Source organism: Astyanax mexicanus, chromosome 7 (genome assembly GCF_023375975.1).
Source record: "Astyanax mexicanus isolate ESR-SI-001 chromosome 7, AstMex3_surface, whole genome shotgun sequence".
Taxonomy (NCBI): Eukaryota; Metazoa; Chordata; class Actinopteri; order Characiformes; family Acestrorhamphidae; genus Astyanax; species Astyanax mexicanus.
The window spans coordinates 35,183,739-35,199,533 of record NC_064414.1 but is presented as its reverse complement, the minus strand read 5'-3'; the positions used below and the strand labels follow the sequence as shown (position 1 = coordinate 35,199,533).

The 15,795-nt window shown below is 37.7% G+C and overlaps 1 protein-coding gene across 2 annotated transcripts; it reads left to right on the top strand.

Annotated features, from left to right (window-relative positions):
* The first annotated feature begins 3,087 nt into the window (after positions 1–3,087).
* On the top strand, positions 3,088–15,371 carry wbp1la (WW domain binding protein 1-like a). 2 transcript variants are annotated; one of them, XM_007249452.4, is made up of 4 exons: positions 3,088–3,499; positions 7,930–8,032; positions 10,444–10,605; positions 10,837–15,371. In XM_007249452.4, the coding sequence occupies exons 1-4, from the start codon at positions 3,350–3,352 to the stop codon at positions 11,583–11,585; spliced, it is 1,164 nt and encodes a 387-aa protein (XP_007249514.3). In that variant the 5' UTR covers positions 3,088–3,349; the 3' UTR covers positions 11,586–15,371. The 2 variants fall into 2 exon arrangements, with proteins under 2 accessions (XP_007249514.3, XP_022540438.1); XM_022684717.2 differs by lacking the exon at positions 3,088–3,499 and adding an exon at positions 3,527–6,632.
* Positions 15,372–15,795: the final 424 nt, after the last annotated feature.

The following is a 15,795-nucleotide window of genomic DNA, read 5'->3' as shown; positions in this document are numbered from 1 at the left end:
TTAATCTCTCTCATTTTCTAGCTCATTTAACTATCTTTATCACTATGCAAAAAAACACAAAAACAAAAAAACAAATCAGTTTGATCTGTCTGTCAGAGGCCTCTCTTTAAAGGCAAAGCGCTTTGAATCAGAATAGGGTTGAATCAGAGGGTAAAGAGGTGGGGCCAGCCTAAGCCCACCATGCTGCCCAACCTCTCCACCTTCTCTGCTAGGGAGAAGGCCAGGAGCTGTCAGTCACCACGCTGACGCTGGACCTGAAGAATACATGTCTTTCACACAGACCTCCAGCATTTCTCCTCATGAAATCCCACCAGCACTTAGTGAAAGGCACCCTTTACCCAGAGGAGGGGGGAAAAAAAGCAAATTTGAAGAAACTCGAGCCTACTTTGCAAATCAGTCAGTAGATACCTGATTGTCACTCCAAGAGTCGGGGACTAATCCTATTGTTTTTTCTATAGGATTACTTGCGCCAGGTCCCACTCCCCCTTTGGCACTGCGCGGGAGAATAGACAGATTAAGGGGATTAGCTTGTATCCTCCTAACTTGTCAAGCCGAGATGTAAGAAACCATTGACTTCTCTGTTCTGAATGAGAGAAGTGCCTAAAAAGGGAGAAATGAAAGGCATTGAACAAGAAAAATTCCTGAAAGAACAATGTGATTTGTTTGCTTTTGTTCCTTTTTAACTTGGCTGAAAGGTTCAAAGGGCCTCATGAGCAGGAGTCCAGAGAAGGAAAAAAAGATACATTTTAGGAATTAAATTCGGTATGAGCGCATCACTGTGTCTGTCAAAATAACAGTTTCTAAAAGACAAACATGTACACTTCAGAGATTACTCTCATCTACGTCAGCCCACAAAAATGATAGAAGCACTCATAATACAGGGAACACATTCTGATCAAGGACACTGAAATGTAGCCTACAACTCAGTGCTCATCATGACTTACTGACATGTGTTTGAGCAAGAGCTATTAGAGTATTGCTTTACGTACTCCAATACATAATTAAGAGAGTATGAAACTAAGTATTCTCTAAATATAGGACACATTTTGATACATATTTAGACAAGTTTTTTTCAAGAGTTTTTACCTCAGTAAAGACAGTCAATAATATGTGGAATGGGGGTCATTTAGTAAATATATTTTGTATTAAGTTATTAGGGCTTATTAAATCTGCCTTTTGTGCAGCATATTTAAAAAAAATAACCTGTTTGTTCAAGATTTACTCTGAATGATCACATTATTATACATAATATAGAATATACATTATATAGAATATATATGTGAAATGTTAACCTTCACTGTAAAGTACTTTTTGTACATTTATACAGTTTTAATTTATGTGGGTATGTTTTTACCATGTCTACAGTGCTTCCTGGATACGTTGAATTAAGTATTTTAATTTGTGAAATAACACAAATGTTTTTTTATTATGTTTTCATCAGTGGCAGTGGCCAGTGGCAGATTTGGGCTTTGTGGAAGGTAGGGGCAAAAATTTATAAAATGGCTCCTACTATTGGGCACTTCTTCATTAGAAGGGCACCTATCTGGGCACTTCATCATATTTTCTCACCTGTAGGAGAAAGTTAATCCAATACAGAACTACATCCACTGCATGTTCTATACTAGAAAGGCCACCTTTTGGTAGACGTACACAGGTGGGTCCTGTAGAGGGCACAGTTTCCTATTTGAAGGGCAGAAGGTCACTGCAGAGATGAACACTTATTAAGACACATTATCTAAATGTTCATGATCTAGAGGGCATATCATAATTTATTAGAAGACAGAGCACCCTAATGGGCACTCAATTACTTTTTTCCACCACAAGAAGGGCCTCCCTGCCACCCCCTTTCCCACTGAGTCTAATATTGTCCACCCTGTCACTGTCCACCCTGTCGTGCAGCTTGCCATGACATGGTAAATGCATGCAAGATATTACATGAAAAAAAGTAAAAAAACAAAAAGTGATTTAGCTGGGAAAAATATTTAAATGTATTCTGAAATCGTAAAAAGAATAGTCAGAAGAATTTTAAAGATTAGGCCCTTTTTGTTTTAACCCACACAAGCCCAGACCCATTTGATGCCAAAATAAAAATGTAATCAGATATGTTCAGTAAGCAGTATTTAATTAAAGCAATTTAATTGTTAAAACGGTTAGAACAGACCTGAAGAAGAAGAAAATAGAAGACAAACGGCGATATACTATATAATAGTAGAGGCAAGTTTTATCTTCATCACTAAATCAACACTCCTACATTCTGTAAATAAGGTGATATGAAAGAACACAGATTCACACACTGTCCTGTGATGCTCTCAGGATGTTCAGTATATGCAATTTAGGGACTTTATCTGTGGCACATACCTCATCATGGGCCCTTTTGGAATGAATGCTACATTCAAGTGTAAGAAATATACGTATTTACGAGAGCACATGAGCACATGACGTGTCAGTAACAAGAGGTCATGGCGGCTGCCAGTATTTTTTATTTTATTTTTTTTGGTAATCTGTAAAAGTTTTAAGCTGTACAGGTTGTTCTTGAGCTTAGCAACAAAGCTAATTAGGAGCAGCGAAAAATTGTTGCCTTGTGCGCATATATTGGTTTTATGCGTGAATACATTCTATGTATTATTAGGTTTGTAGGTAGGTTTTTTAACAACCTGCTTCACATATAATGTATTATAAAAACACCTACAATTTGTACATATAATATAATATATAAAAAAGAATTTTCTTAGTGGCGTCCATTTCCACCCGACCAAAAAACACTCTAAAGCATGTCAAGCCGTATTTACGACTTTCCACTTCATTTTGTTTTTTTGTTATGCTAAAAAATAATTTTAAAACAATCATTATCTATTTTAAATACATCAAGAATCAACCTGATGTAAACTGTGAATTTAATCAGAGACACAAGCAAAACGCTGACATAAAAAAAAAATCCTACAAAAAAAAAAACATCAGCTAAAATACCCTTTTTCATTTTTAATTCGAGGCAAAACAACTCTTCAGTGCCTCAGATTGAAAAATGCATTTCCTGTCCCTTTAACTGATCATCACCTGACTTCTTTGCTATCAAATGTAAAGAGCCTGCTCACAAAGTCACACCCAGCCGAGCCCCGGCGGCGCTGACAGCACTGCAGCTGTTTGCGGAGTGACAGCTCGGCCAGCCAGTGCGCGGCCGCTCCTGCAGCGACGCCGGGGAAGTTTCCCCTTGAATCCTCCAATAGCAAAGTATGAAGAAGGCGGTGCCTGGAAGTGGAGCTACTTTCTTCAGAGTTGTGTAGCTAGCAGGCTAATTAGTTGAAGAAGATAAAAACAGAAATAAAACAAAGCTGGCTGGCCTGTGAGCTAAATGTTATACCGCAGCGCAGATGAGCCGACAGCTACGACCAGGTGTGGGATGTGGGAGACCGACTATACAGCGCTGAAAATGGGCTTGTTCTTCATGAACGCGGTTGTCGGACCCGTCAGCTCGGCGACAGCGGAGACAGTGCTCCCCGAGGTAAAGCGCAGCGGGGCTGAGGCTGTTATTCCTCGGCTAACTTCGCTTCTTACTCCTCTGTGTTGGAGCTGGGTTCGGTGAGCCAGAGGCTAAGATAAATTGCTTGCTTAACTAACGAGTAGCATTAGCAAGCTGGCTAGTTAGCTAGATTAGCTAGCCTTCCTACTGTTGTGTAGTAACTAAAAAAATGTCATTAGTCAACCAAGACTGCTTTATTATGTAATTTTATTATAACATTGAGACTGGCAGCTGAACAGTATTGGGAATATAACTATCAATATTAACACTAGCTAAGTAACCTTGGTAACTTAGGTAACTAGTTAGCTAATTAGCTAGATTGTTATTTATCTACTTTATGAGTTGTTAGCCTAACAAAAGTAACCTAGCTAACCTGGCTAATTGAGTAAAAGTTTGTTTGGCATCTAGCCTAGCCTAGCTTAGCTAGCTAGCTAACTTAACTACAGAGAGCCGGTGTTCTGACGAGTGGTGCTAACCTGTCAAACCTTGTTACCCTGGTGTATAGTTAACTTAAACCTAAAAATGCCAGAAAAAGCACCATATTTCAAAATGCTCCCTACAGAAGTCTCGGTATGATATTTGTAAAACAGTTAACTAAGGGAACAGGTGTGAAAATAACCTGTTTTTCATTTTTTTATTATTATCTTATTAATATTTTATAAATATTGACTGACATTTATTACACATTAAATAAATGTAAAACTCAGACAGATAACGACAAGAGACTCCAGTTGTTTAATGATGCCAAGTAATATAACTATTTAAAATTTCTATGAAACAAGAAAATATATTTAAAAACTTTTGTCCGCGCATGCGCGCCGCTGGTAAGAAACACACATCGATGGGTAGCGCAACTCGACAGAACACCTGGATGGCTAGGTTAGGTTAGCCTAGCCAAGCTAACTAGGCTAGTTAGATGAACTTGTAAATGAACGTTAACAATCTCTCATCTATGTTAAAATATAAAAACACAAATATTGTTGTTAAAATTTACAGCAAATTCAAGCTAAGTGGGATTAGTAAGTAGCTATATAACCTGTTTTTGTTGTCAGTCTTTTTAAACGACCACCTTTAAACAATGTCACATAATTATTTCCTCCTAGTTTAATGACGTGCTTTGTTATCCGCTATTTTGCTTTGTTTGTATGATGATGATGTTTATGGCTGTTGAGTAAGTTTATATCTCAAGTATGAACTTTGATCGTTTTCACTTTAAGATCTGTTTGGATAGTGTTTAAATTGCGTCAATATACATTTAAATTATTAATTTTTTGTTGCTAGAAACGTTTAGAGAATTATTGATTGATTCTGTGGGCTTTTAAATAAAGTCACCATACTAAAATATCAATTTGAGGCTTTGTAGGTTGCCTATAAACTGCTGTCTTCAGAAGGAAGCATTGTCATTTTATTTGATTTAATTCAATATGTAGGTGAGGGGGAAAAGGAGTTGCTTCAGTGTGTTATTATAGTTGGGCTTATTAAGACCTAGCCAACACACACACAATAATAACATGAATTAATTTTAGATAAATGTTTGAATGTTTAATAAATGTTTGACGGAATGTTGAATAATAGACATATCTGATGTTACATTGGTTTGTTTCATACAGTACATTCCCAAGTTGTGTTATTTTCTATGTTTAAAATGAACACATACCACATAACTCCAACTTTTCATATCCTAAATCCCACATTTTTTAAACTTCAAATACTAACATCCAAACTGGAAAAACAAAAACCCTGACAGGCAGTAGCAGTGGTTTAAAATTTAAGTGTATATATCTGAGAGAGAGAAGCTCCCACATAAAGTAATTAAAAAATCCAGATGTGAAAGTGATTCATACAACAGCCAACCTTGATATGTACTTATGGCCTTGCTTGTGTACCTGTGGGACTGGAAAGTAAAGTTGTACACCTGCAGATTAGTTCAGCCAAAAATTTGGCAGAGATCGTGCCTCTGTATAAAATGTTCATGAACTCCTGCCCTCAGGATTAAGGGTGTGATTCTTTAAACGTACAGTGATATTTTACAATTATGCAATAATTCTGTATGTAGAAAAATGTTGTAAACATCAGTTTGATTTATTGACCTTCAGTTTATTTCATTACAATCTCACAATCTTGCCAAAACTAATCAATTTCAGTGACTGATTTGTAGATTTCTTGCACAACAGCCATCCCTCACCTTTTTGATCTAATGCACTCCTGAAAAGGGCCATCATTATTTCTATAGTAAGAAATATGTTCCTTTAGTGTGTTTTTTAATTGGGAAAATATATATTTTATTGGGATATTTGGCAAAAAGACCAAAAAACACCAAAACAGGTATTTTTATGTGCACTTGCAAAAATGTCCCAATGTTGGTGGATGGGAACATGGCAAATTTGACAGTCTTTTTTTTATTGGACAGTATAGGCCTTTTTTGTCTACCCTATAGTTTTATTCTTATTATTACATTGCACTGAACCTAAAGTAAATGTTAACTAGATAGAAAAGACATTTATGGAAATGAGATTTGCTGTTTATTTATATCAGCTGTTCTTTCTAAATAATCTGAAGCACTCAGCAAGTGACGTATGCTGCAGTTCACAGCATACATCAGGTCCTGGATACCATTAATAAACTGCCTAAAAATAGAAATGAAGAAAAAACAGCTTAACAGAAGGGACATTGCTGTTTTAAGGGCATTATTTCATGATCTATCTCTGTCACTAAAATACTGTGTAATTTGTAAAGACATTTGGTTGTGCCTAATTTATCTCAAAATGCCTTTACAGTGGTTGCGTGTGTTAAAGTGTCTGGGCGAGTGACAGGGAGAAGCAGCTTGCCTGTGTCATCCTGTTTACTTGCATTCCCTGGCATGGCTCTCTATGACCCAAATGTTGTGGAGCCTGTGCTGGTGGTGTGTGTGTTTAAAACGAGACCAGTCTTCAGACAGGGCAGTTCACATCACACTGTATTATATGCCAGTGCAAAATAGCTTGGACTTGACCTTCTGCTTGTCTTTTCCTTCGCTCTCCAGTCCTGTGTGTGTGTGTGTATAACATTACTCTCTCTGAGCTGAGAATTCTTCTTTCAAGAATACGCTATGACCCTCTTTCTGGGCTTCCAACAGGTACTTCTTACTTGTTGCTCTGTTGGCCATGTTTGATGCCGGGACTCACTGAGCTTCACGTTGACTGCATCCCCCCTATTACTTTGTCCTGTAGGGCTGTAAAAATGCAGCTTACTAAAATTGTATTACTTTTATTAATGCATGATGTATGATGTTGTGTTGATGTATTATGACTAGAATGTTAGCTTTGTCTAGTGTGTTAGCTTGGGACTAAAATTAGTTTCTGACTAGGGTGTGAAGCATGGCTTTTGTTCCAAATGTTGTTCTGCTGGAATGTTGTTGTACACTGAAATAAAAATTTGGCCTGCCTTTCTATGAGTGTTTTTACACTTGTCTTGAGTACATCAGTCCACACCCAGCATTGATTCTGGGCTTGTTTGGAAGGGACTCATAATCGCTGGTTGCATTTACCAAAAAAAATCTATAAGAATGTCATTCTCTTCTTATTGCTTATCTGCAGATGAGTGGAGCCTTGGTTTATCTGTTTATTGCTTTCCTAGTAGGGCTTGACAATAATTTCACTAAATAAATGTTTCAATTATGACAGTTATAAATGTTTCGTTATCGTCAATATTTCAACATGCATTTTAACACGTACCATGAATTCTTTGGTCCCTTCCACACATTCAAAACAAGACTTGTCACTGAAGATGACCTGCTGCTGTTTTGCTTTTGTCTTGGTAAAGCCAACCAAAGAATTCATGTGTGAGAGCACTGTGATTTGTCAAAATGAGCGTTTTATCGCATGTCACACATCCAGAAGGCCTGGTGTCATGATGTGCGGTGCGATACCTTAAATTTTGCAGCTGCACACCATTACAACTGAATGCCAAGACATCTGGCATGTTGCGTTACATATTACTATGTGTGGGTCAATAAATGTTGCCCATATCAGTTAGAAGTTTTAATCATTTATTGCTCCTTGTAACTTTTTACCTTCCATCCAAATAGCACTGCATTCTGACACTTTCCTCTGGTTGCAACCTTTTTGTTTGTTTCGGTCATGAGTGTATTAAATTGGGTTATACCTTTTTTTTTATAAAAAAGCCACGTTTCATTAATTGTACAGTTTCTGGTGCTGCACACATTCTGGTTCAATGAGAAATTCTAGATCTTTGTTTTTCATTGAGAATTTGAAGGACCGTATCTTTCAAGGACAGTACAGAATGTGACTGTTGAGGACAGTGCAGTTAGTGCAGCACAGAGTCACTTATAAACACACATTCTAACAAAGTTCATTAAGTCACTAATGACTCCTGAAAATAATCGGCATCTTACTTTCTGTTTTGTTTTTCAGAGTAAGCTGTTTTGTGTTGGCGTGAACAACGAGAGCTACATCTGTCAGTCAGGCCACTGCTGTGGAGAATCTCAGTGCTGCAGCTACTACTATGAGCTATGGTGTAAGTACCACCTGCTTCGTCATGTTTTCAGGTTCAGGTCAGAACAAGGTGAAAATACTGTATGTTTTTAGAGATGTAGGTCATGTTTGAACAGGGAGTTCCCCAGCCAAGTATGTTTGCTTCTGGATTCCTCAATGCTGTAGGAATTTTAACAGATGGGTTGGGGGCAGATAAAGGGTATAATGAAAGTAAATATGTTGGCCTATTTTGTGGTTGGGTTATATTCAGTTACCTGCTTGGAATTGACAGACATGGTGCATATATTCTGAACCTTTGTATATGCTGAGTAATTTTTTAGTTTTTCAGAGAGTTTGCCTGGAAACTGAAATTATTTACGTTGGTGTCTTGGCCAGGGAGTCAGTGATATTGTGTGTCTTTACTAAATGTTTGTAATGAGGACAAAACTTAATGATAATCTATATCAACATTCTTTTCAACACGTATGTTTCATGAATACTTTAAACAATGACCTCACACTCACTTCAAGAAATTCCCAGGACATTGTGTCAGAATTATATAACCTCTGTCATCAAACCTTGTGCTGATCTAGGGTCAGTGTCTAGGATCAGCTAGGATCTAACTTAATTTCTTATCTGAAGTCTAAAGGTGATATTGTGTGAACACTCACTTACACATTGTGTTATATACTCTGTGTTTTGTTGGTTAAGCCATAGATTTGATTATTTTTATTTATATTATTTTTTTATATCCTATACACATATTAGCAAGAATAGCAGTGTATATAGTGCAGACTTCACAGTAATGATCAGTGGCAGTGTGAGCTTTAACTTAGGTTAGGTGGCTGTTTATCGTTTTGTAATAGAAAAATAATAACATGTGATAGGGGAAAATCCTCTGGATTTCATCATAAGTTTCTGCAGAGTTGCGAACAAAGCAGAATTTACGAGTTTGCGCAAGTCAGGTTTGGAATAGCAAAAATGTAGTTCATCATTATAAAATGTATCTGGTTTAACAATTTGGTTAAATTTGTTAGTGGATTTAACCTCTTGGTGTGATGCAAAGATCTGGCCAATAAGAGTGTTCATACATTTCGCATGTGGCTAATTTTGGCAAAATTTGTACCAAATTTACAAAATCATCCCCTGGATTACACCAGTGCAAACAAACTGTAGGGGTCAAAACAGCCTAACTATCTCCTATGTTGTTATACTGAAATTCTGCCTGTGCCTGTACCATATTAATGACTTATTCTAACACAGAATGTTTCAGTACTGATGTACTGCTTTTAAGAATAAGTTATAGTACAGTTGAATCTGATACTGAATGCGTTATTATCCATAGCTGAGCTGTTGCTTTTGTGTGGCTGATTCATTTTGACATTGTAGTTCACACCCACTGGCAGTGGTACTGTCTTATCAAGTTACGCTCTTGCTCGCACTGTCTGTCTGGTGTAGCTTCTATTTTAATAACTGGGAACTAATCTTAACTCTACGGTTAATATGGCATATCGCCTGCTGAGTCAAGGACTGCACTTTGGGGGGGGGGGGGTTTCACCACTCTTTCTGGCTCTCTCGCACTCTCTCTCTCTCTCTCTCTCTCTCTCACTCTATCTCTATCTTTCTCTCTGGCCACATTGTAGCTAATGCAGCTGGTCAAGACAAACTTGCCTCGGGTGTAACCTGATCAGAACAGCTCCTGTAAACAGATGTCTTTGGTTTCTTTATTTGGAGAAGTAGAGCCCATTTGCCAGAAGTGTCTTGTGCTTTATTTGGGACAAAGTTTCACACAACATGCCTGCCCACACTGGTTTTTCCATTGGCTTATTAATGTCATTTTCAAAAAATCTGAACATTCTTCCCTTGCAATTTGATGCCAGGGGGAAGTGTAAAATATTGATTATGATGTGTCATTCTTATGGTAGGTGACAACTTGGGAAAATATTGGACAGTCTTAAGAGAATTTATGTACACCTTTAAACCTTTTAAAAAATGAGTGAATTCTGTTTTTATTTAATTTACAAACATTGTTACATTAATATTTCTTCTGTGATTTTGATAAAACATGATTTATTTTATCATGGTAAATTACACCTGTCCCACTCCAAACCTGTCTTGTTCCCCGCAAGTGGTTAAAAATCTGCTTTGCTGCATTTGTTACTGTGCTTTAATGGATGATGCTTTAATTTATGTACAGCCACCTTGAATTTGAACTTTAGCTTAGATTTGGGCCTGTTTCAATTTGGGATTTCGGTGTTGTATTAAAAATCCAATGTATGTCTAATACACAGCAGTACAGCTTATTCTAAACTGGCTTGACATACTCTATATATCCTAACGTTGTAATATTTAGATTCATGCATCTCATTCTTTAATAGTTCTTTGCAGTGTAAAACAAATGTGATGTTTTTTGTACTTAAAGCATTTTAATGTGTATTCATTTCTGTTCATTAGGGTTCTGGCTGGTCTGGACTGTCATTATCATTCTCAGCTGCTGTTGTGTGTGTCACCATCGTCGCACTAAGCATCGACTGCAGCAGCAACAGCGTCAACATGAAATCAACCTCATTGCTTACAGAGAGGTCCACAACTACACCTCACTGCCCTTCTATTTCAGTGAGTTCCCTGACTTGTCCTTAAACAACTACCATAAACCTAGTGCTGTCTGATACCAACATACCAGTTAGCGGTGTATAGTTCCTTTAGTAATACTATGTTAGTTACTATGTTTTTTTTTTTTTGTTTTTTTTTAAATCTACTCAGAATAAGAACTAGAATTTGGACTGAATAATATTATCATTTTATTAACATTTTCTTCCTCCCTCCTATCCTTTTCTTCCTCTCAAGGGTTTCTTCCCAGCTACCTCTTACCTGCGTATGAGGAGGTGGAGAACAGACCCCCCTCGCCCCCACCTCCATACAGTGCCTCTCAGTCTGGTCCGGGCGGCGATGCTCTGAGCCCCGAACAGACGGATGAACTTTGCCCATCGCAACACAGCCCCAGCCCCACAATCCCCGTATCAGAGAGCAGCTCCACCAGAGACTGCATAGAAGAGTCTCATTGCCCTGCTGTGCACAGCCCAACAGGAGATGCCCACAAGCCCTACCTCAGCTTTGAGGAGGATAGTCAGCAGCAGCAGGTAGCATCAGCCACTTCTCCTGAGATGGCGAAGCAAGGCAGCTGTGACAAAGAGCTCTCAAAGGCTGCAGAGCAAGGACAGCCGGACAGTTGTCCTGAAAGCAAGGACAGGACTCCAGGGCGTCATAGGCGCTTTACAGGTGACTCAGGAATCGAGGTGTGTGTGTGCAACCGTGGACCAGGGGAGGAAGATGAGGAGGAGGAGGATGATATGAAGGAGCTTGAGGGACTTCTGGACGGAGAGGGTTTAAGGGAGCAGGACTTTTGTGAAAGCTGCAACCCGTGTAATAATAGCCCTCAACAGTCAAGGGATGAGGAGCAGGGTTTTGGTGCCCCAGTGAGGGGCCTTGAGCCCAGAGAGCCTCCGCAGCAACGACCCCCAATCTGCCTCCATTTGCACACCATCAATGAACAGGAGGGTCCGCACCATGGCAACAATACAGACCCCCAAAGCTAAGCACCACCACTTACAACAGTGACCCCATTTAGGACTGCTCTCCCTTTACTTTCTCACTGTTTTGTACTGTTGCTTTAGCCATACATGTTGGAAGTATACATGTTATGTTGTGTTTTTAGATCAGTGTGAAAATCTAGCAAAAACAATCTTTGGCATATAGCCTACCCTTTAAGAAAGGCTGTGGTCGAAGCTGCTATGGAGAGAAAATTATTGATTTACTAGGCTTAAAACTTTTGTGTACAATTATGAATGAGGTGCCTGTACCAGTGAATTATTTTACTTAACTTTTTTGTGTTTAAATTTACCCAGCGACTATCATGGATAGTGGTGGACAACAAGCCTACTCTTTTAATTGTAAAAGAAGAGCTAATGTTGCCTACAGTGAATTCCACAGCAGTCACACACCTTATAATAAGTAGCTTAACTGATTCCTGTCTAGCACGAGGTTGCACTAACTAAATGATTTATTTTGTTGTTGGTAGACTTTTTTGCTCTTATTTTTCTTTGAAAATATGTCTCTGGCTTAAAATCTAAGCAGTAAACAGCCTAGCTAGATTGTTGACAAAATATGAATGTTAATTTAATCAAATTTACAATTTCCTTTTCACCCTATGGTCTAAATGTAGCATGCCTTGCATTTCTTTGCTACTCTCAAAGGGACTAGATTATGCACATCATGAATGCAAGACAAAGGCTGAGGTGATCATTTTACACATTTCCTCTCAGCCTCTCCAATGTCAGAGCAGTCTACCAAACATCAGAACTTGGGCTACTATGTAGTCTGTCTGAGCAGCACATGCTATCGAACCTCCTATCTTTCTGATTGGAGATGAAGGCTATGTTCACATTACATGCTTTGTTAATCAATTTTAAACAGAAAAAACAAAGTATACCAGGGTCCACTAAAACTGGTGGAAACAAGGGCTTGTTTGTTGAAAAGCACCAACGTTCTTATAAGCCAGAACAGAACTGGTTCACAAACCAGAGTTCTTTTGGTGGAAAAGTGCTGCTGAAGAGCTACACATTCCAGTGTGTGTTAGATCTGGAATGGAGAGTTACCCTGCAGAACAGTAGCTTTCCACAAGCAGGATTTGTGAGTCATGCTCTAAATGACCCCAGTGTCTCTGTAACGTGAACAGATTGCGCCTGTGCACAATTATATATGTTCATGCACATTACTGCTCATTTTTCACATTACTGCTGCAATCTAACAACAGCAACTCCCACCAAAATCGCATTCTAGTAAGGACTTGGACATCACTAAGCGCATGTGTTCAAACCAAAATGCAACAAAAGGCATGGAGGTGGTTTTGAATTCAACACATCCCTGTTTAAAAAAAAAAAAAAACAGATCTATGTCAAATTAATCCAAAGAAATAATTAGATGGTAAGGTGAACATGGCTGACGTCTCTGATCTACATTTTAGACATACTGTATTGCAGCACAGGTAGACTGCTCTACCACTTACTCTTAGCTCACTAAGCTGAGTCTAATCTTCCCTTTACTTTCATGATTTTGATTATTATTGGATTAAATTGCAATATGCTTTTTATTTGGCAGGCTTTTCGTTAGTCTCCTTGTGTGTATGTGTGTATGTACAGTATGTGTGTATGTATGTGTGTTCCATCACATGGAGTCAGCTTTATTAAAAAAAAGGATTATATTTTATCTATCTAAATGCTATCTATCATATTGAATACTGTTAAGTAAGTTGGAGTTAATTCAGCGGTGCTTTAAGTGAGGACTGCAGATATTGTACATTTATTATGTGTTTGGTAATGACACAGCTTGCATATTTAGGTGCCTTTGTTGATTTTTCATATCTGTCATATGCCTTAATGGAATATTGTATGTTTCATGATGAGATTCCTGTGTAAATAATAATCTAAGGCCAGTAAGGGTGATAGATACTACTTCAAAATTCAGATTGTGAGTGCGAGGTGCTAATGGCTACAATGTTTTTTTTTTTGCCATGAGGAACTTCTGCAATGGGTAGATTGTTTGTTAAATAAGTCGTTTAAGATATGCCATTTCTCAGTTTTCTCCCAGATCATGATGTAGTACGCTGAGTGTGTTTACATGCACATTTATAATTAGATTACTGTAGTTGTTTCCTTACATGGAATAAAGTCTAAAAATCAGATGTAAAAAAATATATATTTTAAAGAGAGCTGTTTTCTAGTCATCAGATTTCTTAACCCATGTATACTTTTATCTCTTACTCTACTTTTAGTATTCTCAGGTTTCTCAGTCTGTGCATGCATGAAAACAGAGCATGATAGCTGAAATCACCAAGCAGCATTTAACACATCATCCACAAGATGGCAACAAAATACACTTAAAGCAGTTCAAAACCTGAAGGCTTTGAACTTTTTAAAAGTTTGGGTTTTATGTGATGTTTGGCTTCTGTTTTATTCTGAGAGTTTATTTACTGGTTGCAAAGCTAAAATCTGATTATCGTAATTGAATTACTGTCAAACTTCAACTTTTGCATAGTAATCAGATTATAAAGTGCAAGTAAACACACTCAGTATTTGAAACTAAAGCTTGGCATGTATTATGGTACTGATTACACATTTGCCTGCTTATAGTTATTAGGATGTAGTTTCCTTTTTCCTACTTAAAAAAAAAAACAAGACCACATATACAGAGATTTAATGTCCATTTCTGATCCCTCATAGCCAGAAAATAACTATCTTAATACTTTATATTTATAGAATTTATATAATGAATTTTCCATAGTACATTTATTTATGTCCTGTAATTCATGTCCTTCTATTAAAGATGTCAATGAAGATGAGCCACTTTTTGTTCTCCTGTGGCACTCGAGACTGCTAAGAGCTGCTCCCCTGCATTCCTACACTGTGGAGTGAGTGAGAGAGTGAAAGAGAGAGTATATGAGAAAGAGGGAGAGATAGAGAAGTGATTTGGGTTTGCTTGTCTGTCAGGGTCATGTGTTTGTTTGACCTTTGGTGTGAATTATCAGCGAGGCTTCCAGCAATACAGGGCGTTTAGATAGTCCTCAGTTCAAAGGGCACAGATAGGCCATCAGCCGCAGAGATAGTGCCAGGCTAGGGTGTCTGTCTGAGTAAATGAAGAATTCTCTTATACAAACATCAGCCTGCAGATAGCGTGCAGATCCTGCTCGGGCAGTGTTTGCAGGAAACGCCGGTTCTGCAAACAAATGAAAACAAAACTTTGTAGTCCTGCCACCCATTAGAATGTTTAAAGATGTAATTCCTGTGTACAGAATCCTCATGCAGACAGAAGCATTTAGTGCTGAGTTAGAAGTGCATTTTGTCATTCTCTGTAGAATAGTGCCTGAATCTGTCCAATCTGCATAAATTATCTTGATAAGAGTTCAGTGCCACAGTGAGTTCAGTGCCAGGCGTTTCCCTCCTACTCTGACGTCTTGAGACCAAAAAAATATATATCTTGGTTCAAGGGAGAAATCAGAACTAGTCAGTCTTTACAATTTGAATGAGATTCATTTGTTGTTTTGTTTGTTTTTGCCTGATTTAAGGTGTCATTGCACTGTTTTTTCAAATTGTTGCAGTGAGTTTATGTGCTTGAAGGTGACGAAGGCTTTAGAAGCCAATTGCTTTTCATGTTTAGCTCTGATGTGAGGCTTGGTACTATATTTTAGTTTTGTATCTGTAGTTGCATTTTTTTATAACTGCATTTTAACTGCATTTTCTGCTATGGGTAACATTTTGTATAAAGCCTCAGCCAAATGAACGAGTATCAAAGAATGTGCATTATAAATAAAATAACTTTTAAAGCCATCGAGTTGTTTTGATGCAAAAGTTAATATCATCACTGTCCAATTAAAAACAAGTATCTCTATTTTTTTTTTCTTTTTTAGTTTAGCAAATATTTGGATGCATTTGAACTGTCTCTTACACTGTGTCAAAACATGTTTAAGAATGAGCCAATAGAAATTCTCCAACATTTGCTAAAATAAACTCTTTTTGATTGACTTTCATTGATAGTTAAGAAGACATTATCTCTCTCTTGGTTTGGAGATACCTGTTTATCAATAAACAGCCATTGATATGCTGTATTGTGTAAACTGGTTTAATTATTGCGGCACAATACTGGAAAAATACTGGATTTTTAACAGAAGTCAGTAAATCAACTTGTAATGATATTAATAATACATTCTCTTTATCCAGTACTGCAGTAAAATAAAGAGTACATGGTAGTAGG